Source organism: Lycium barbarum, chromosome 2, assembly GCF_019175385.1.
Source record: "Lycium barbarum isolate Lr01 chromosome 2, ASM1917538v2, whole genome shotgun sequence".
Lineage (NCBI taxonomy): Eukaryota > Viridiplantae > Streptophyta > Magnoliopsida > Solanales > Solanaceae > Lycium > Lycium barbarum.
The window spans coordinates 56,432,966-56,455,656 of record NC_083338.1 but is presented as its reverse complement, the minus strand read 5'-3'; the positions used below and the strand labels follow the sequence as shown (position 1 = coordinate 56,455,656).

Genomic DNA, 22,691 nt, shown 5'->3' with positions numbered 1-22,691 from the left:
CTTGGTTAAGTTTAAAATGGAGCAACGAGTGTTTTCTTTCTCTTAAAGTTGGCTAAAAATGAAATGAATTTCCAAAATATCATCCGTGATTTGTAAAGGGCACACTGTTTTATATTTTGGAACTGGTCGTTTTTACAAAACTCAAAAGACCATTTTGAATTTGGACTCGATCTGTTGAAGTAAAAGAGAATTTGCACACATTTGTTAAAAGTGGAAAATGAGTTTTGGACTTAGTAAAATCTGATTGTGGTTGGTTTGGGCTTAACAGCCCCAATACAAAAGGGACTGAAAAATGACAAAAAACAACTTAGACTGAAGATTTTGGGTTTGGAATACAATTTGACTTTATGGGCTTCAATGATAAAATTGGGCTTTAAAAAAGGTTGCATTTCCTCATATATATATATATGTATAAAATCGGAGATGCACTCCATATTTTCTATATATACGTATAATAAAACCCGTAAGCACTAAACCCATTTTGTTAGGACCAGAATAGTAGCGACTCTACTCGAGAGAAATCCCGGGTGTGTCCTAGTCCGGCAACGAAGTGAGTTGAACAGCGTGGATTTTTAAACCAAAACCCCCTTTTACAAGGGGAATTTTTGCCAATTTTTTTCTTGGAACCATGTTATGATACGAAAAGGAATGACATTTTTGTGGAAAATCAAAACACAATTTTACCAATAAATACATTAATCACACATTGAAGCTCGTAGGCCAACCGTATTCTACGGATCCTTCATACTAGGGTGCTTAAAACCTTCCCTAGGGGATCACTAGAACCCTTGCCTCGAACTCTGGTCCAAAAGACTTTTTCTCTTATTTTAAAAAAATCTTTCAAACTCGGTTTTCCTAGTTTTTTCATAAATAAATTAGTTGGTGACTCTAAAAAAATACTCAAAATCCATTTAGAGCACCAACAACCTCGTATTAACTTTTATGTCTTAACCCGCGTAAAAGCGAACCGTAACAACCACCTGATCAGCTGGTCATATGGTGATACGATGCACAGTATTTATGCATATCATCAGCCCTCAGAAGCAGTTCAGATGTATAGAAATTATATACGTGATTTACTCTCAAGGACAGTTCAGATATATAGATTGCATTCAGTTAAATTATAGTTTTGTTATGTCTCTCTTATGTTACTCTCATGTCTTACGTACTCAGTACTTTTTCCGTACTAACGTCCTTTATTTGTGGATGTTGCGTTCATGCCCGCAGGTAGACAGGGAGACGGTACAGATCCTTAGGCTGACACTTCAATGGTGGCACAGGAGCACTCCACTTGTTTCGGAGTTACAGTTCAGAGTGGTGTGATTCTTTTGTGTATGTATGGGCATGGTGGGGTTGTCACGCCCCGAACCATGGCCTGGACGTAACACGGCACTCGGTGCCTGACTGCATGTGACCGAGCGAACCACATGGCTTGCTGAATCATCATGATACATAACATAAGCGGAATATAACGTGAATGCGTGATGAGCCTTCATAAAACATGGTAAGTCATAATACTTAATAAAATACTTATTTAAACACGAGTGAGCCAAAATGGCTATACGAATCCAAATGTCTGACATGACATAACTGACTTGTCTAGTCTATGAAACCTCTATCATGAGTCTGACTGGAAAACATACTTACTGGGACAAGGCCCCCAGCATACCTTTAGATGCAAAACTAAATAAAGAAATACAATGTCTAAACCCCGAATGAGATGGGGCTCACCAATAAGCTGGTACGTGCAAATCCTAATGAGCAGAAGCGTCATCCTGTAAATCCGTACCTGCATCGTGAAATGCAGGCCCCCGGGCAATAAAAGGGGACGTCAGCACATTGAATGTACTGGTATGTAAAGTAACCGAAAGAAACAACATGGGACACGGAATACCATGATAAGAACTGAAACTGAAACTGAAAACCTGGACATGAACATGAGCATGAGTACATATGTATATATATAACATAAGTAAAAACATGATAAGTAGGGAGAGCATTTCATAAACCGACATGTGATATCACCACGTGGATACGTGGAGTCTGGTACCTCGCCGGACCAGCAGAGCCCTCATACCTTGCCAGAGTATAAGGTGGTAAATCACCACGTGGGTACGTGGAGTCTGGTACCTCGCCGGACCAGCAGAGCCCTCATACCTGGCCAGGGTATAAGGTAGTATCGTGCCTGATGGATCCATTCAGTGTAAAATTAAGGTATCGTCTTATCTGGGCGGAGCGATCCTTGTCCTACGGTGGCTACGTAGTTTCAGGCTATCTGAGCCTTCTCGGTAATTTGTGCAACTCCCAAAAACATTAACATAATATAGTTGGCTAAGAAGCCCATGATTTTCGTGAATTAACTTGTACTTGTCTTGTAATAATGATTTCACGAAATAACTTGTAAACATGGTTTCATGAAATAGCTTGTAAATATATTCTTGATTCATGAGTAATAACAATAGTTCATAATCATATATTTGTAATTGACTTGAAAACATGCTTGTAACTTGCAAAATAAAATCATAAAGTTTCATATGAACATGATGAGAACACATGAGGAAGAATTCATGATTCATGGATTAAGTTAGGGTTCCTAATAACCGTAATGGAAGATTAGGAATACAACAACGAATATAGATACAAAATTCATGTACATAAATACTTAAATACGGGCTACCAATATGTTGGGTTTTATGCCCTAAGATTTGAACTTCATGGATATCAAGGAAACGAAGCATGGGGAAGAACATAGAGATTCCCTCATGTGGATGGAAGTTCTACATACCTTAATTTCTCCAAAACTTGAATTAGAGACTTGAGTTTTGAAGAAGATTTCATAAATCTTGATTCTTGAATCTTGAGATGGGTTTTCTTGAAAACCCTAGACTAGGAAATGATGATTTCTTGTTTAGATTACATGGATATATGTTAGAATTGAGTTGGAATAATTAGAGTGGACTTACCTTGGTGTTCTTGATGATGGAGGAGAGTGGGAAGTCGTTCTAGGGTTTGAGGGAGTGAAAAATAATGAGTTGAACTGATATGGACGAATATATAGTGTCCTGTGAAATTGCATTTTACGACCTGAACAGTGCTGGTCGTATTTTCAGTTTACGGGTCGTAAACTGCAATACGGGCCGTATTTTGCAATACGGACTGCACTGCGTCTCTTCAGTAAAATGGTCATAACTCTTTCCACAGATGTGCGTTTGACCCCCATAATATACCGTTAGAAAGGTATTTCAAAGATCTACAACTTTCATCAAGGTAGTTTTCCCAAATTCCATATACGTTTTGAAATACGGGCCGTAAAGTGATATACGGTCCGTATTTAACCATATGACCTCAAAATGTCAAATTCCAGAATGTTCAGAAATTCTTGGTTTCAGTTTACGATCACTGTTCATGGGCGTAAACCACCATATCACAACTGAACAGGAAAATTTCAATTCCCACATTCTTTATCTGATTTTCTAAGTCTAGGATCGTGGTCAAAACTTTCGTTAAAGGTACGGGGTGTTACAGGGGTCCTGTCCCATCCTTACTATGTTATGCATTCTACATAGAGGCTCGTAGACAGATGTGTGCATCTAGACGTCTAATGACCTCCTTGGTCTATATTTTGTTACATCCTTTGACGGCCATGTCGGCTTGTATATATAGGCACAGTTGATGATGTGCATTTATATATATATATATATATATATATATATACGCCTTCGAGTATGTATCTTGGACATGTGCTCCTTCCAGTTATGATATTTATGAGTTAGCTTCATGGCACTCAGATATGACTATGAGATGTACGTTTTGAGGTACTCCGTAGGCTAGCTCCGGGTGTCCGTCATGGCCCTCCGATTAGCTCGTGACAAGTATGGGTATTGTTGTTTCTTATTTCTAACTTAATTCGATAGTGGATAGACTTTGAGTACTTGGAGGCTCTCTGGAAAGGCAAGGAGAAGATTTGATTGTTCTGAAGCTCGACTGCCAGGTTGGTTACGGTTTACCTTATAGTTAGATTTCAGTTAGCGAAGCATATGTAGAGTTAGTGATTGTTGGAGAAAGCATGTTACGCCTTCGGGTATGAAGTTGGGATGGATTACCTAGGTTGGTACTGTTGTTTGATTGTGGGTTTGTTGCCATGTGTGTGATATTAGACTTGATACTTAGTTGCCTTATCGTGATTGTGAAACTGTTATCTTTCACTTATTGGGTATTATCTTGGATTGAGGAAATAACTCGACTTATTATTGATACTGAGATATGTGTTCATGTGTGGCACGATTGATTTTGATATGTTATCATTCAACATTGATATTATGCATAGCACTCATTCTCATTTTTCATGATACACTGATATGAGCAGAGACTTGGTGCTGGTGATGATGAGAGAGGGGAAAGGCCGATGCCCAAGGTCTTTGCTGGGATCGTGAGAGTGGTACATGGACTTCGCGGGTCCCCCATGGGTCATGACTGTTGGGGCGCAGAGGTATTCCGCCCAAAGCATGTGTGTACGGAGATTACGTTGGCCATTGCATATCATTGTATTACATATGCACTCATTATTACATTCTCATACTTGTTGGCTTCGGACTTGATCTTTCTGTACTTGAGTTGCTATTCTTGGACTTAGTTATGTTTATACTTGATTGTGAGCATGTCTATTCTTCAGTCTCTTCCTTTATATATGTTAGCTAACTGTTGTCGGCCTATGATACCTACCAGTACATAGTGTTTGTACTGATACTACCTTGTTGCATTCTTTTATGAGTGCAGAGTACGTGACAAGTTCCACACCCACTCCTCGCGACTGATTCCCAAGGCCTTGCTACTGAGTTTCTAGGGTGAGCATGCTTGATGGATCTGCAGCCCGTAGACTCTTTCTTTATACTTGTCTTTTCTTGCATTCTGAGACAGTATTCGTATTTTGAGACTTTGTATTATTCCAGACTTGTAGTTGATTATTAGTGGCTCTTGTACTGTATTCAGACCAGTTCCTTGGGGTTCTATTAGTATTGTATTCCGCGCTTATTTATATTTACGTGTGAGACTTATATTTCTGTTGTCCTATTTACCTTATTGTTGTTGAATTAATGATTAAGGGACGGGTTCGCCTACCGAGGTGGGAAATGGTAGGTGCCCGCACGACTATGCGATTTTAGGTCGTGACAAGTTGGTATTAGAGCCCTAGGTTATCCGGTTTATAAGTACAAGAGCATGTCTAGTAGAGTCTTGCGGATCGGTACGATAAGCTCCGTACTTATCTGAGAGAGGCTATGGGACATTAGGAAACTTCGAATTCTTTCATTCTTTCGTGCTACTTTACTCACTTATATAAATGATAAATTTGGTAAAAAAAAATATTAATACCTTCTAGATTATATAAAGAAATATTTATTCGAACTAAATATAAGAGCTAAAAATACAATATAATATGAATAGAAGGAAATAACCGGCAAAAAGAGATTCACAAAATATTACACTAATCAATATATACATCAATTATATTGGCCCACATAGAAATGGACTTAAGAAGAAAAAAAAATGAGCCCAAAAATGAAAATAGGCAAGAAAAAGACAAAGCAAAGCCAAGTGTAACAACACCAAATGATCAAAATTCCGGTGAGGACTACAAAAAGTTCTTATTCTCTCTTATATATAGTAGTAAAGTGTTCTTGTTTTATGGCAAATACATATTGATTTGAAAAATTCATGAACTTAGTAATTATCATTATTTAATGAAAAAATCTTGTCATTCAAGAATTGTTTAGCCTATAAATAGTGTTTATTTATTTGAGAATGCAAGAAATTCACCAACTACTTTTCTTAAAAAATATTTGTGAGACATTGATCAAAGGTTTTTTTTTAATTTTTTTTTTTTAAATTGGGGTTAGGGGAAGGGAATGACAGGTCCTTTGCATGATTACCCTTCAAAGGCATTGGTCTTTAATTTTTGCCCCTCAAATCGGTGGTCTTTAATTTTTGCCCTTCGCCTAATACCATGAGGTTTGGGGTTCAAACCCTGGCTTAGTCAAAAAATAAATAAATCGCAAGACAGAGTTATGTAGCAAAGTTAGGCCTCAGGCAGAGTTCTGAATGCAAAACTCTGCCTTGCGAATTCAAACCTCTGCCTTGCGAAATTCCTTCTTTTTTTTACTGAGCTGGGGTTCGAACCCAGAACCTCGGGATATTAGGCGAAGAGCGAAAATTAAAGACCACCAATTTGAGGGGCAAAAATTAAAGACCAGTGCCTTTAAAGGGAAATCTGCACAAAAAAAATTATGACAAGGTAGGGCGTCGAATCCTCACCAACAAAGTTAAAGTTCAGATAGTCAATCAACTGGGGTACTAAGATTTTCCTGATCAAAAGGTGAAATTACCGATTCTAGAATAAAAGAGGTTGAGGTTACCCACATTTAGTTTATTTTGGCTCAAGTTAGCAAAAAAAGAAAAACTTGTTTTGGCTTAGCCAAGTATTTTAAAGTATTTCTTAATAATATATTGGGAAATTTCAGAGACCTCCCCTCATGATTTGTTTTGTTTCATTGACCTCCCCTCACGTTTACAATATTACGTCTACCTCCACTATTTTAACTTTTTTTGTAACAACTATTTTCTTCTAATTATTACTCATAAAAAAATAATATATCTTGACTGATTTGCCCTCTGTAAGACCATGCTCTTTTGATTAATTATTATTCTATCAATATCCCCTTTCCAGTAAACTAAAAATAAAATACGCCAAAGTGCTCTTCAGTCTTCTTAGCAAAGAGGATTCTCATTTCCTATTCGTCTTCAAGCTCTCTCCAGGGCTCTCATCATATTTTCTGCAAAAAAATAATTATTTTTTATCGTGTGTCTTCAGCAAAAAAAAAAAAAAAGGTTATTTACTTGTAATCTTTTTGTGAAAATACTTCTCATATTTTGCTTCTAGGAATTAAGTATTCTGATTGACTTTTGACAAATTGGGATTAAAAGGTAAGGTCTCTATAATGCCTCATCAATTTAAAGAATGTCTTTTTATCTAAAAATTCATTTAATAATGTTCATAAAAACTTGCGTAGTTTTATATCTATGAAGTGTGAAATTCCAAACACTCATTTCAGTAAATGTGGTTTGTGATGAAGAGCTGGAGCATGTGTTCAATGCAAAGCACTGAGTTATACGTATCATGGTTTATAGTGTTGATATATAGTTCCTTCCCCACAATAACTCCACGATAACTCAAATGAAAATTTTAGCAGTTTGGACCATAATAACGACGACGTAGTAGCGATGAATGAAGTAGTAAACATCGGTGATAATGATGATGAATGAATGGCATCAGATTTTGGTAAAGTAAGCTACTGAAAAAGAGGATTTTACTTAGCTAAGACACACATTATCTTTATCTAACATGCGTACTTGGGTTTTTGCTTTTTTTTTTGTTTGGCTAACCAATTAGAGAAACACTTTTTTGACTATATTAGAACACTAATTTATGCTTGATCAAAGTTTCAAAAAAATCTTATAAAGAAAAATTGCTTTTTTTTTTTTTCAATTTTTGAAAAACAACTTCCATTATTACTGAAAAGCACTTGCTCTATTATTTTCAAAAGCTTAACCAAATTTAAGAACAAACACTTTTTAACATCGCAGAAATTTGGCCAAACAGGCCATAACTTTGTCAAACATCAATTACGCTAAAAACACCCTTTTTGTTTGGAATTTGGAAGAGCGAACGGTGTAGGAGTAAACGACATGAAGGCAGGGGAGGAATCAACGAAGACTAACAAGAATGGGGAAAGCGAAGTGAAGAAGGTGACAAAACCCCCTTTTAGGCCAGCCAAAGATGACACAAAGCCACTTCTTCAAGACCCTGTAAGTAAGCATTCTTGATATCCATTGCATTCACCAGTTTCTCTGCTAACGATTGATACCATTATTTGCTTTGTTTATTTTATGTGTGTAGATACTCAGATCAGACCCTATTGAGACTGAGGAAACTCTCCTGCTTTTGCCCCCTTTTCCTCTTATTTCTAAACCCAATTCTCATTCCCACTGAAAATGTATCTTTTTATTAGTTTTCTACCCTTGTATTTACTATGTTCTTGAACTGGTTTGTTAATTAGGGAAAGAAATGTGAAAAATCTGAGTGTCCTTTTGTTAACCCTTTTGGATGCCCTTTTATACCAGTAGTATTAGCATTATTCTCGTAGTTTCTTGTTCTTCGATTTCTGTTACTACTATGTGTTGTTTCTTGTACTTCAGTTATCGTATTATTTAGTTGTTGTTACTCTTCCTTTCTTTAGAATGCTATGTAATGCATTCCTTATTATTTGTCATCGCTTCTTCACTTTCGTATTTTCTTTTTCCATAACTGCCTTGAAATGCTTTCCTTAAGCCGAGGGTCTATTGGATACAGCCTCTCTACCCCACAGGGTAGGGATAAGGTCAGCGTACGCACCACCCTCCCAGACCCCACTTGTGGGATTACACTGGGTATGTTGTTGTTGTTTTATTGGATGCCCTTTTATACCTAATGTAGAACAACTAGATGATGAAACAATCCAATATTGAAGTGAGACTATTCGTCCGATTCTCTAATGCGAGCTTACCAATGTATTACTTTCGAGTAAATAAGCATCATTCAAATGATACTTTAGGAAGTTAAAATGTGTTGAAAATTCTATCCAAGAGTCTAACAAACAAATATAAATCTGCTATTTATATTGCCATACAAGAAGTGAGATTGAGGAGGTTGCTTTAATCCCATTCATAGCGTTGCCTCACTGATAATCAAGAACTCTTGGAAATGATGATAAGATGGAAAAGGCCTTACTTTTAGCTTATAGAATTTTGTGGATATCTTAATGAAAGAAACTTTAGACCATAAAGAATCTGAATGCACAGAGAATCTAACTATATATCCCCGACAAATTTTACCTTTTAATCTGATAGCTGAAAAGGATATTATTAGGTAATGAAAAAGTGATTGACATAGACAGGCCAAAATCTATCTCAGAAGGGATCTATGTCGAGCTTTGCTGTTTTCATTTAATTCTTCTTCTAGCATTTGAAAATGTTTATCACTAATTAAAAATTATGGTTCTATGCTTCTATGCAAATGTTGTTTCTGCATAGTTTTAGTGTCTCTATTTGTGAAGTTTTACGGCTAAGACATAGGGAGCAATTGGCTTTTGAGCTTTAAGGTGGGATAGTGGTCTAATGCTTGTTTTAGGAGTGAAAGGTGCCGGGAGAGGAATAATACTCTAATCTTATGGAGTCTCTGCAGCTGAAAATAGATCGGTCTTTGTAATCTGCTGTATGTACTTTTGCAGCATCTCCTCGATACTTTGTAAGTGAAATTTATTTTGCATTATCGAAAAGAAAATGTAAAAAGAAAAAGATATGCTCAGAAAGGAATTCTCGTTAAATGGTCCTTTAAATTTGGACTTTCACTCCAAATGGTCCTCTATAGAAGGAATCAGTTATCCAGGACTAAATGTGCTCCATTTTTTGAAAGGGTGACTATTAGTGCTCCACCTCAAAGAATAGACACTATTTTGAGTGGAAGTCCAAATTTAGAGGACAATTTTGGGCCTTTTCTCAATATAAGTTGCTGGGTTCTGTCTTCCGATTTTCTTTGTGCCTTTAAGGAGTCAGTGGAGAATGATGGAAACTGATTTTAACTAGTCATAGAACTTATTAAGTGAATGTTGTTTCCGAGTTGCTCTATGTAGGTGACAGCTATCTGTCCTTTTGCATTCCTCGCTTTTCCATGGTTTGTGGTTCTGTGGTAGGTTGGTATTGAATGATTGTCAAGTTCTACTGTGTGATATGGACCTTGTAGCTTCTTTGTTACTTTCTCGCAGTCGAAAAATGTGAAAGCCTTTGCTCATCTTCGACATTCTAGCAACTGTATTCCAAGGATTTTAAAGCTTTATATGTATACTTACCTCCTTCACAGCTTCAACGAGAATGAGTCCATACTAAATTCGAGTTTATGTTATTATCAGAGAGAATCCAAAGCCTCAAACAGCTTTTATGAATGTATCGTTGAATGTGGTTAAAGATAACATCAGTTCTCTTCCACATGTTATCTTGTTGGAAGTCTAATACAGTTTCCAACTTTATTAACATGATTTCTTGATAATCTGAAGTTTTTTGCATTTCCAGTCTGCTCTGATATACAAATCATTTATGCCCTTAAATGCATCACATTGTCGTTATTTATTTATTTATTTATTATTATTATTTTTTTTTTTTTTTGTGATTTCGTAAGGCAATATGACAGTTTTACTGCCCAGAGATGCAATTTTTGCTTTCCTTTTTTCTTTTTTGATAATGGCCAGATTTGCAGTTCGTTCTCTATAAAGAGCAGTGTATTCTAATTCTGGTCAAATGGGTCCTCTAATAGTTATTTGACAAAGGATTTGAGGTCACAACAGTTTGTATCGTCTATGGCTTGAAGTGGAAATAGAGAAAATCTAAGTTGTTTCTGGTCATGAAAATAAACTATTAATAATACAAGGGTTCTACATGTTAACTTGAAAGTATGATAACTCATTGAGCCTGTAGTTTCATACTTTCATGTCTGTATAATAAGGCATACATGATTTTTCTTTAAATAGATATGCTATCTTTCTATCAATTGCTAATTTTTCCATACAGAAGTTGGAAAAAGACCATTGCTTAATTGAAATATAGAAAAACGAATAGAGTTTTAAGCCTGAGAGATTTCGACTTTAGCATCAATAACCTGTGAATTGATACGTAGTGGTTCCTCAAAAAGCAAGTTCGGGTTCCTTTTTTTTTTTTCCTTCTGATAAAGCAAGCAAGTTCCACTTCTTTGAAAATATTCATAAACAACAATAGCGTGTGTAATCTCACAAGTTAGGTCTAGAGAGGATAGGATGTACGCATACCTTACCTCTATCTTTGTGGGGTAGAGAGATTGTTTTTGATAGACCCTCTGCTCAAAAGAGAAGTTTATCATATGACAATAAAATATCAAGATACAAAGCAAATGAAGCAACAAAAAGTAAGACATGTTGAAGAATAAGAAACTACGTGATTACTAAATACTACTACTAATAAGGAGTGGAGTGCTAGCCCCCTGACTCTCCCGAGGCACATAAAGTGTGACAACACTCGGCTCAAATGTTTAGATTAAGTCATGTTCTTTTTTGTGGTGATTGGAATGATGGTGCTCCTTAATTTTTTAGTTTGATTGATGGTAATACCAATTTATCTCCAAAACTTTCTTGGGTTCACAACAACTGCCTCGGGGTAGATGAGAGATGGAAGGTGAAGTGGACTTGCAATGCTGGTTTGGTAGCTCAATATCTGAGTTATAAGTTACAATTGATATTCAAGTAATGGATTGTGGAATTGAAGATTCAGATCAAAACGTGAATTCTTTTTCTAGGATTGAAACATTTGTGCGACTTAAGCCTTTTGGTTTATGTTTTGTTGATGATAAAACCACTTGCTCTTTAGATACTTCCTTTCAGTCTCGCCAACAGTTGTCAAAGATTTCGTAGTTTGGCTGAAGGGATAAAGTTGAGAGCCAATGGAAGGGAGATTAGGAGAGAGGAAAACAGGGACAGGGGGAGGGGTGGGGGGTTTTGGGTGGAGTTGGGGAGGGGGGCGGGGTGTAAATGGGGGAACTGAAGAGATTATATGTATTTGTGGAGACTTTTGATGTAGAGCTTTGGTATAGTAATAAGAGCGCAATGCGTGATGTGTGGGTTAGACGTACGTCACGACTTCAAACTTTATTGTGGATAAAAGTTTGATATTTAAGTGGAGAAGGGTAGAGGAGCGGACTCGTTATTCATCTGAGTTTCGAATGGTGCTCCACTCGGAGATTCTTCGATTATCATTATCAAAAAAGAAAAATGAAGTATGAACAACTTCGAATTCATTTGTTGTGGTTTGAACGACAACATGATGAAAAATGCGGCAACTTGTTGAGAGGTAGCAATGATAGCAACTGCTAGCAACTATGCAGTAAGTTAAGCAAAAGCCCAAGTTTAGAAATTAGTTGGTTGAATCAAGGCCCAAAGTTTTTATGCATGTTAAACGTTTTTTTTGGCGCAGATTGCCCTTCATTTGGGGTGGTCTTTAATTTCTGTCCTTCAAATTGGTGGTCTTTAAGTTTTGCACTTCGCCTAATACCCCGAGATTGTGGGTTCGAACCCCAGATCAATAAAAAAAAGATTCGCAAGGCAGAATTTTGTCCATGCAAATTCTGCCTTAAGGCAAATCTGACCATGATAAGGCAGAATTTGCATGGGCAGAAGGCGAAATTCTGCCTGAAGGGCAAAAGTTAAAGACCACCATTTTGAGGGCCAAAAATTAAAGACCACCCCAGCGAAGGGCAATCTTGCAAATTGCCCCATGTTAAAAGATAAAGCAATTAAATAGCACCTTACAAACAGTGGATAGAGCTGCATGAGATGTTTACCGAACACTGGAACTGTTTTATTATAAGGTTGGAATTCTCCCAAATGGAGGTGTGATTGGTAGGCAAACAAGTTCTATAAAAATAAGAAAAATGATTTGCTAATGAAAATAGAGAAAACAAATTCTACAAGTGACATTCCATATTGATTGCCCCTCTCACCCTCCAGCATACTCCACCCACTCCACCCTCATAGCCTTCGCCTCCATCCCCACCTCCTCCACCCTCCACACCCTACCCCCTATCCCAACTCCCATAGTGTTTGCCAAGATTAGATACAAATGCTTTTGAAACTATATTTTCTATTTACATATCAAATACAAGAAAATAAGTAAAATCACCTGTTATTTTCTAGAAAAATATTTTTCAAGAAAACATTTTCCTTCCTACCAAACACACCCATAAAGGAAAGTATAGTCTTGGACTAGCTAACAATTTCCTGCCATCAAAGGTATTTTCATATGAATAGATGAGGGTTCATCAATTTCAGTTTCCTGGAGAAAACCAGATAAATAAGCAAGAGGATACCATAATATTTCAGTTTCTTGGAGAAAACCATCTGAAAAACATAGCAATAATGATGTCCTAGGCTGTGACCAAGTTCACAATGAGAAACCAAGCTCCATGTTAGCATGTGAAGTGAAGAAATTGAAATCATGGTGTTGAAAGGAAAGCTGTTTCAGCCATGAATCTGCAGCACTCTGAAGATCACTTAACTTTTCATAGTCTTCATATGTATCAGTGTTTAGCCATACATCATTTTGCATCTTGTATGCAGCTAAACCGAAGGGACTAAGACGGATTCCCCTCTCACCCTTCTTTTCTTTACCAGTTTCATTATCAAAATTCTCTTCTGCAGCATCTGAAAACAAAAAGGCGAATCATTCAGTCAAGTAGATGGAACTAAAGATAGCTAGTTACATGTTTAATTTCATAAGCCCATTCCTTATAAATTTGAATAAAAAAGATACTTTGGGAACTTTAGTTATAATCTTTGTTGCTTGGACTCTTAAAAAACGTTGTTGGGTGCGTGTTGGATCCTTCAAAAGTAGTACATTTTTGGAGAATCCAACATGAGTGTTGTAGCATCTTTTTGAGAGCCCAAGCAACATAGATTATGATTACTACATTGTGATGAAGGTAAGATGATGAGTAAAAAAAGACTAGCATAGGGGCAACTATGGAAAAATCTCTGTAATAAATAGAGTGGTAACCTAGAAAAAATGGTAAACAACCTGCTACTGTCGATTAAAGTAGAGTGATAATGAAAAAGTCTTACATTATCAGTGTATATAACTTAAATTAAATATAAAGAGTTTAGGTTCTATGTACTGATAGAATCAGTGTAAAAAATATTTACGCAATATCCGCGTAAAGGGCAAACATATGTAAGAGTACTTTATAATGAATATTGATTGGTAAACTTAGAAAACAAGGTAAGCAATTAAAATACATACCTTGGAAAGATGATGACAATGTATGGTAAGTGAGAAAGCTTGCCGAAACATTTTTAGTAATTCCTTTCATGGGAACATGGTAGATTGGATACCTAATAATGATGTAAAGAAAATAACTTAGACATGTAAATAAACTGACTAAACATGAGAAAGAAAGCATTTATGTATCATCTTTCACCAAAGCTATCAAATGAAAAACTTAAGGCTAAGAAGAGCAATATGTACCAAGCAACAGCCATCCAAGTTGCAGCAGACAAATCAGTGCTTTTTAGTGTCGCGAGTCCAGGATAGGTCTGAGCAAATTCAATGATCTATAGCAGCCCAAAAATATATTAGCTTCATAAAAAGTTGTAAAATGATATTTTTGACCAAAAGTTGTTTAATACAAGCGTTTAAATTATATGATGTTCAAGTTAGTTTGCACACATTTTAACTGCGTCACTGAGTACTTGTTATCTTTTACCAGCATAGATACTGAATAACTCTATCTACTAAATCTTAAGTATATGGAAAGAAATAAACTAGCGTTTTTCGTATAAAAAGAGAAATCCCATATTAAGGTAGGCCATTTCTAAGTTCTGGAGAATTATTCTCCTTACAAGTTACTAGTACGTAGTAACTTTAAGGGAAAAGGGTCAAGTTTGCCCTTCAACAATGCGGAAAGGACCAGTTCTATACTCTGTTATATGTACTTTCCGCATAACACCCCCGCTGTTACTCAAGTAGTGGCTCAATTATACCTCTCCTCCATTAGGAATGTAATTAACACCGGATCCCATGTATCACCGACATTTTGGTGAAATGAACACCACATTGCATCCCACATCACTGCTCCCAATCTGTTTTATACCCTCCACTCCACTTCGTCCACCACAAGTACCTCTATCCTTTTCTTGATGATGAGGGTGGAGGGGGACTGTCTAAAGCTGCCTTTTTCTTTTATTAAATGTATAATCATTATGAAATAGAATAATTGCGGTAAAATTCTTGGCTAGCCACTTTTCAGTATTTGTAGTTGAAAAATAGCCACTGTCATAGAGTTTCAAATTACACAGGTGGAACTCTATGCCATTGTCCTAAAATTTGACGTATGAAATTTAAAACTTCATGACAGTGACTATTTTCTAAGACATAGTCAAAAGTGGACAATAAACTATGTTTACGAATTAACTGTGTAACCACAAAAAATATTCAAATGTCTAATTGATCAGTACAATTGATGTGATATTGCAACAGTAATTAGAACATCAGTTAAATATTGTGGTGTGTGTTTACCTTATCTGCAAAGGGAATCCTCCAAAAAGGAGAGCATGTCTCAGAAAATTGAAAATAGAGATAGCCAAGACGATCTCTTGGAGTTTCGAGCTCAAAACATGAATCTACAGAAACAGAGTTGTTACTTAAAGACCTCGAGAGCTTGTCACTGTTGTCACTTGCATCACTCCAACATTCCATGTCAACATCCACATCATGATCTCCAGATGAGTTTCTACATCGATTTTTAAAATAAAATAAAATAATTGTTTAAGTCAGTAAACTCCATACTAAAGTGATAATGAAAATGTTAGTGTGTTACTCACATAAACATAAGTAAATAAACTATTCTCCTTTCCACATTAGCCCTTTTTTCCCATTATCTGCTTATTCGGGTTGGTGGAGAATATCTAGGGGCGCAACACAACTCTTTCCAAGGAACTTGGCAAAATAGCATCCTAAGTGAAGAAGGGGTGTCTCCTCACAAAGGCGGATTTAGGATTTAGAGGTTTCGGGTGCCACACCACTTTGACGTAAAAGTTCCTATCAAAATATTGTTAATATTCGATGGATGTTCTGTCGAAATTTTGGCTCGTTAGTAGGCATTTTCAGTGGAAAATTCGTCAAAAACGTTATCGACGAGCCAAATTTTGACGGATTCCATCGGAAATTAGAGACTTTCTGATAGTACGTATTGCTATTTATACTATCTAAATAAGGCAACCATTTTGTCGATTTGGTCAAGTTAGGGTTTCAATTTGGTTATTCGTCTTTTCAATTTATATAAACAGTTGATCAAACGAAAAAAAATATGATTATGAGGACAACTTGGTGCAAACAAGAGTTTAATCCAATTTGTGAGTCAGAGAGAAAGAACAAAATAGCTACCAACCGTCAATAGATACTTTCAATTTCATTGTCAAGCAGTTATGGCATCACGCCAAGCATCATCATTACGGAAAGAGATCAACGTTTAAGTTATAAAAAAAGAAAGAATCTTCAATTCTGTTTTATACTTGAAGTTTTAAACAAAGAAGAAACAAAATGTCAGAAATCAATTACCAAAAAAAAAAAAAAAGACAAACTACATTAAGGAAAGAGTAGATGGATAAGAGGAAAAGGAAAAAAAAAAAACCACAGAAAATAGAATACGTGTACACGTGTAATGGTGTATATTGTTTCAAGAAAAAAAAATTATAAACTACCGCTTGGGTGGAATTTGAACCCCATTGCCAGTGGCACCATTGCCTCATTTGCTACTTCGGCTGGCACTTGAGTTGTTATTATCTATTTCTTCGACATATATACACAGCGTTTCAACCGAAGCTTGCAGGTGCCATGACACTCCCTCGATCCCTAGTAGATCCGCCTCTGCCTCCTCACAAAGGGAGTTGCAGTGACTAGATCCGGGTGATTTCTTACCAAAATAGGTCGCCGCAAAATCATAGTACCATTTACCTATTACAAAGATTATGCAATTTGATTCTTTTTTATTTCATGTTTATTCATTTCTCTCAATGAGAAAAACATGTGATCTGAATTTTTTTTTAATTACACGCTTTCAATCCCTTATAACTGCCTTCCAATCCACTGCCCGAACTATCAATCGTCAGGCTAGAGATTGTGTTTACAACTCTAAAAGGAACTCACTATTAGGACGAACCGATATATCCCATGCTTTTACCAGAGTCAACTAATGCCTCTGTATATCCATAATGATACTTCTCAATCGCAAGAGTGACGCCGTGCTATTTGAGAAGTCAAACAATGTTTACAGTTCTTAGACATTTTAAATAAATTTTACATAACTAATGGTCTATGGTGTTTTCTTGTATGTCTGCATGTATAAATTTTACTTAAAATTTTATGAAATTAATAGAATAATGGACCTTGTATCTAATTCAACTCAGTTAAAAGTTAACTCACGACATATGACGATTGCCTAAAACTTTATAAAGAGATAAATATCTATTCTTTCCGCCGATATGGACACTCTAACGGACTGAATAAAGGGTAGAATGGACCATGGTGACCATCCCGGGGAAGCAAGCCGTATACTATTCATTTCGTCCTAATTTATGTGATATAGTTTGAATAGGCAGGGAATTTAAGAAAAAAAGGAAGACTTGCGAAACTTATAGTCTAAAAAAAGTCATAGATATTTATGTAGCTGTAGATCATCTTATTAATGATAAAAGAGGAGTTTTAAGTTAAATCATTTATAAATATCAATTTTTAGAATAAACTAAAAAGGAAACTGTCTCACATAAATTGGAACAGAAGGAGTATCAAATTTGGAGGGAAAAAAAAAAAAAAAGAAAGAAAGTCAACCAAAGTGCAGAAAGGAGTTTAAAAATTAAAAAAAAAAAAAAAAAAAAAAAAAACCTGAAAAAAAAGGAGTGAGAAACGGAAATGGCGTCCAGAAGGAAAAAGAATAGAGGAAAAGGAATACTTAATAGTTTGTTTGCAGGGAGGAAATTAAATGATTATTTCTTGTGACCAGTCAGTTATATTTTGAATAGAAAAACTAATTCTAAAAAGATATTATATATTTTATGTATCGATTTCTCATTCAACTCTTATGGAAAGAATCATATAATAAAATTAACATTTGTATATGGCTATAAAACCAACTTTTTCATTTTTCCTTATTCATTTTTTGCATCCTTAATTAAGGTATTACAACGTACATGTAAGATATTAGGTTGCAATTCACATTAGAGTCATTACTCACAGATTTAAATTAGATGCTACAGGTTCGATAAAATCCAAAATATTTTGCTCAAACTTTATATAAGTAAGTGAAGAAAATAAAAGTAAATCTATATGTATAGAGAATAGGACCCACTAATTATAATGTTTGCCATCGTACAATTATAAGGGATAAAGTTGAAAAAAAAGGTTAAATTTCTCTTAGTACGGAGTTGCAATTAATTCTCTTTTAAAAAATAATAACTTGAAAAACTGATGAAATTAGGGGCTAAAGTGCAAGAAAAATTAAAAGAATCAGGTGTAAATTGCAAAAACATACGCTAAAGATGCAAAACACAAGAAGTTGAAAGTTTTAAGAGCAACGTGTTACCATAAAAAATTCTAAGACTTTTTGTGGATACAAGCCTTTGTATTTGCCTTACTAGAAGGAAAACAGGAAAAGAGAAATAAATTTATTTTCATACCTTATTAGTGAGGAAGGTGGTCTGACTGTGTAAATTTGGATTGCAGATAAGTAAGGAGCATAATATTGAGTAACAGTCTCATCATCATTTTTCAGACAAATAGGAGCACCAACACCATATGCACTCCATTCTTCATAGCAATCCCACAAATCTTTAAGTGTGAAATATTCATCACTAATTGGATTCCATATGCTACTTTGATCATCCATGTTACTCTGCGATATTAAGTAGCAGAAATCAAACAAAAATAATAAAAATAAAAGTAACCAAAATGAGGGAAATAAGAGATACAACAAAGAAAATAAGAAAAAACACATCGTTGAAATTACGAGAACTTGAAATGATGTAAAAAATGGGACAGAAACTTTTTATAATGATGACATTATTATATACCAATAGAAAGGGATGTAACACAATTTAATAACATTTGACATTATTATATACCAATTGAAATGTCACATGTCGATAAATGAAAGAAATAAAAAAATCATGGTTTGAATGTTTTTAAGAACTTTAAGAGCTGTGGCCGTAAAAGGAAAAGAATCTGAGACCATTCTGCAGATTTAGAAATAAAATAACGTTGATGTCTTGATAGGAAACAATATGTTGACCAGAGATTGTGTAGCATCGAAAAAATCACCAGACAAGAGAAGGAAAAGAAACTAATAAACAAATTCAAGATTCAACCTAAAATCTGGAACAGCTCCATATATACTCTTTTCCAAGAAAACAAGCAGAATTTTGATCTGTGGACAAATCATATGCCTCTACCATCAGTACAATAGAAACAAGTTAGAACAACTTTTTGATGTCAAAACAATTCTGGGAAACTACATAAACCTCTATGGATAAAATGGCTTCAAAAGACGCCCGTAAAAAAACAATTTAAGATTGAGAGACTTTCAAAACTTTTGCAAAAGGAATTTTTCACACCATAAAAAAAAGACAGTTACCTTTGGTAAAGGTTTTGAAGGGACAATGGGTGTCACCGATTGAAGGAAACTCTGGAGATTTGATCTTTTTGTTGACAAGAAATCAAGTGAAAAAGGTGGCATTCCCATCTTTGTTGACAAGAAATCAAGTGAAAAAGGTGGCATTCCCATCTTTGTTGAACAAGAAAAATGCTTCTAGTCGATCTCTTTTGTTTTTCAACTCTCAATCAATAAGCAACTAGTGATTAATTTTTCTTGCTATAAGTAATGCTAGTGTTTGAAGATTCATGTAATCTCAGAGACTTTTATTACAGAGTTTAGATAACAATAAATTTAAGACCAGAGTTGACAATTGACAAAGAGACTCAAAATCTATTTTTTCACTACCCTTCACTAGTTATGTCACACTACAAAATTGTTAGGAGTTTGCTAGAAGTAAACTCTTGAAAGTACAAGAAAGAATGACGGCTAAGAATAGTCACTAAATGTGATTGAAAAAAAAAAAAAAAAGGAGATATAGAGTTCCTAGCAAAATAGAAAATAATAATAATTTTTTTAAAGAAAAAAAAAAAAGGAGAGAGAAATCACAAGATGGACCCTTAAATTGGACTTGAGAGGGGTAGACAATGGCAACTTAGATTGAAGGAAAATGAGATAAAAAAGGATTAATTAGAAGGAAAAGGAGAAGGAAAATAAGTGGAAAGGTATTAACAAATGTCCACATATAACGGAGAAACATCAAACATTAATGATAACAATTAATAAACTCTTGTAACTCAATTTTTTTCTATCAATTATTAAATGCCAGCGTTAATTGATTACCCTTTAAAGGCCCTAATTTAAATTCAAAGCATACTTAATGTGTTTATGGGATATAGATCATATAGGCAATACCATCCTATTTATATTTTTTATATTCACAACAAAGAAGAGAAAATAAGTAAGAACGTTGAAGAGGCAAAAACTTAAATACATTGTAAGAACGTTGAAGAGGCAAAAACTTAAATACATGAACAAGTCTGAGACGAAAGAAGATGGTGACAAAAAGGGAAACAAAATAACGAGGGTTATGCTGGATTGGTAAGTGTTCCTTCATTTTTAATTAGAGGTTTTGGGCTCGAGCCTAAATATGTAGTCGCTTTTATTCGATAGCGATTTACCCCAATCACCAATGTGAATCTTTTGGCGCGAATATGAATTAAGTCAAGCCCCAATACGAGTATCGAATATCCCGTGAATTTAAAAATAAAAAAAAATAAAAAAGACAAAAAGAAACAAAATTCTAAAAAGAAAACAAGGGGTGGAGAAGTCGAGTAGCTACATAAGTACACATATACAAACAAGCCTAAAAAGTTGTCAAGATGACGTTAGAAATAGAGTGGTAGGAGTTAGGACAAGCAAAATCACCACTTGTATGACAAAAGAAATTGTTTGCTTGACCATGTGTGCGCACGAGTCCACAAGGTGGCCTCCGTAGGGAACCCATGATTTTTGTTTGAAAAAATAGCATTAATTGTCCCTCAGTCATGATGTTATTCTGATTTTGATCCCTGCACTATTCAACTATGCATATGTATCTTTAATTAAAATAAATGTGCAGTTTTGGTCCTTAAAACTACGAAAGCTAAATACTTAGCAAATATAATCATTATTTTAGAAACTATTAAAAATATGAATGATGAAAGGAGAAAGGAAAATGTATTGCACCTTGTGGGAATCACGGAGGATCCTCGTAGTAGTTGAATATGTTGTGTGTTTTGATCTGCAAGCCCGATGATTCAAGCTTGTTATAGGATCTAAACTCAAACCTAATGAATTGAAAATTTGGGAAGATCTAGAGATGAGTTGTCTCACTGTTTAATTTTCAAGTTTTTCTTTTGAAAAATATTATAACGAACATTTCTTTACCCTTTTCATATATACTAAACAGTAAATGAAACTGCAACTTTGGGTATAAAAGTGAAAGGCCGAATTGATCCAATTGGGTAATGGAGGTTGCACCAAAAGGCTCAAATTTTTAGCTAAATCTCACCTTTTTCCCCCATTTCTTTGGGCTCTTACTCTATTTTTAATTTTGTTTTTCTCTAAATAATTTTGTAATGTACTTAACTTCTATTAGTCTCAAGGACCAAAATTACACATTTAGATTAATTAAAAATCAAATGCGCTTTGTTGAATACCACTAGGACCAAAATTGAAATAATGTCTTAATTCAGGGACCAAATTGATATTTTCCCTTTTTGTATTGTGCACAATGTAAATATGTAATATTTGGTGGAGGAAATAGCTAGGAGAAAATAATCAAAGTGGTCCTAATGTATAGAGATTGGATTATTTTGGTCCGTGATATATATCATTTAATAAATATAGTCCTTAATGAATGAAAAAAATTGATACTATTGTCTTAAACCCTAAAATTAATTTTTACCCTCACAAAAGCTATAGAACTTAGAAATCAAAAAAGAGAGTTGTATCGAATATGGGAAAATACATAAATAGCCCCCCCCCCCCCCCCAATGTATACTCGGATTAATTATGACGCACCCAACCTTTGTGGGCGACCTATTACCCCCCCCCCCCCCCCGCGTCTTATTTTTTCAGTATTTTAGTGACCTTTTAGTGTTGTGCTGGCACTATGCGTGACTACACGACCAAGCAGCGCGTGAGGGGGTATTTGACCTGTTATTTTTTTTGCCACGTGGATAAAGCATAACGGGAAAAAACCTGCCCCGCCCCCTCCCCCTTTATTTTCTCTTCCTTCTCTCTTCATTTTCTAATTTTGACTCCATTGTTGCCATAGCTTGAAGAAAAAATAAATTGAAATCTGTGTCATGCATTCTAGTGGTAAGCATTATTTTCTCCAATCTCATTATTATTCTCATCTTTTATTTATATGTTATATCTTTCACTTAATTTTTTTTCTAGGGTTCTTAAGGAAAGAGTTCAAATCGGAGTTGAACAATCTTTGTACTGAAAATGACGATCCAAAGATGAAGCATCAAGTGCGATGCCAGCACAGAGTATTATTAAAAATACAGATTTCTTGGTCTCCTAATAATCCCGGAAGAAGATTTTGGACATGCCCATTCTATGGGGTACAATTTTTTTTTCTTTATGTTGCGTGCCTTATTTCTGCCACACATTACAGTGTGCCTAACATGAGTTGAATTTATTTTATAGGCTAAGAAATGTAAGTTCTTTGAATGGAGGGATGATCCTATTGATGAAAGGTCTAAGTTTGTTATTCACAAATTGATTAAGAAAATGGAAGAGCAAGCAGTGGAATTGAAGAAGAAAATAGCGGAAGAAGTTGGTTTGACAAATGAAATGGAAGAAGGAGAGTCTTATTGCATTGATGGAGATATAGGTAATGACAATAGTGAAATGGCCATCGGTAATGATAATATCACTACAAATGAAGAGA

At 35.2% G+C, this 22,691-nt stretch overlaps 2 protein-coding genes and 1 long non-coding RNA gene across 3 annotated transcripts; 2 read left to right on the top strand and 1 right to left on the bottom strand.

The window, feature by feature from the left end:
* Window positions 1-3,445: 3,445 nt before the first annotated feature.
* LOC132626522 (uncharacterized) lies at window positions 3,446-5,020 on the top strand. The gene is made up of 3 exons (XR_009577368.1): window positions 3,446-3,991; window positions 4,367-4,489; window positions 4,777-5,020. It is a non-coding gene; the product is annotated as an uncharacterized LOC132626522 (long non-coding RNA).
* A 2,533-nt stretch (window positions 5,021-7,553) lies between these two features.
* Window positions 7,554-8,139, top strand: LOC132620347 (uncharacterized). The gene is made up of 2 exons (XM_060335012.1): window positions 7,554-7,860; window positions 7,952-8,139. Exons 1-2 carry the CDS (start codon window positions 7,741-7,743, stop codon window positions 8,042-8,044), a joined length of 213 nt encoding a protein of 70 aa, XP_060190995.1. The 5' UTR covers window positions 7,554-7,740; the 3' UTR covers window positions 8,045-8,139.
* Window positions 8,140-12,465: 4,326 nt separating this feature from the next.
* On the bottom strand, window positions 12,466-19,445 carry LOC132620341 (uncharacterized). Its single transcript, XM_060335006.1, has 6 exons — window positions 19,289-19,445; window positions 18,336-18,550; window positions 15,181-15,394; window positions 14,131-14,216; window positions 13,906-13,997; window positions 12,466-13,310 (listed from the first exon to the last, which is right to left on the bottom strand). The coding sequence occupies exons 1-6, from the start codon at window positions 19,436-19,438 to the stop codon at window positions 13,051-13,053; spliced, it is 1,017 nt and encodes a 338-aa protein (XP_060190989.1). The 5' UTR covers window positions 19,439-19,445; the 3' UTR covers window positions 12,466-13,050.
* Window positions 19,446-22,691: the final 3,246 nt, after the last annotated feature.

Coding starts and splice junctions, on each gene's coding strand:
- LOC132620341 (XM_060335006.1), bottom strand. CDS start 19,438: ATGGGAATGCCACCTTTTTCACTTGATTTCTTGTCAACAAAGATGGGA. Junction 15,395..18,335: donor CCACCTTCCTCACTAATAAG/GTATGAAAATAA, acceptor AAATCGATGTAG/AAACTCATCTGGAGATCATG. Junction 14,217..15,180: donor GGATTCCCTTTGCAGATAAG/GTAAACACACAC, acceptor GGGCTGCTATAG/ATCATTGAATTTGCTCAGAC.
- LOC132620347 (XM_060335012.1), top strand. CDS start 7,741: ATGAAGGCAGGGGAGGAATCAACGAAGACTAACAAGAATGGGGAAAGC. Junction 7,861..7,951: donor AGCCACTTCTTCAAGACCCT/GTAAGTAAGCAT, acceptor TTATGTGTGTAG/ATACTCAGATCAGACCCTAT.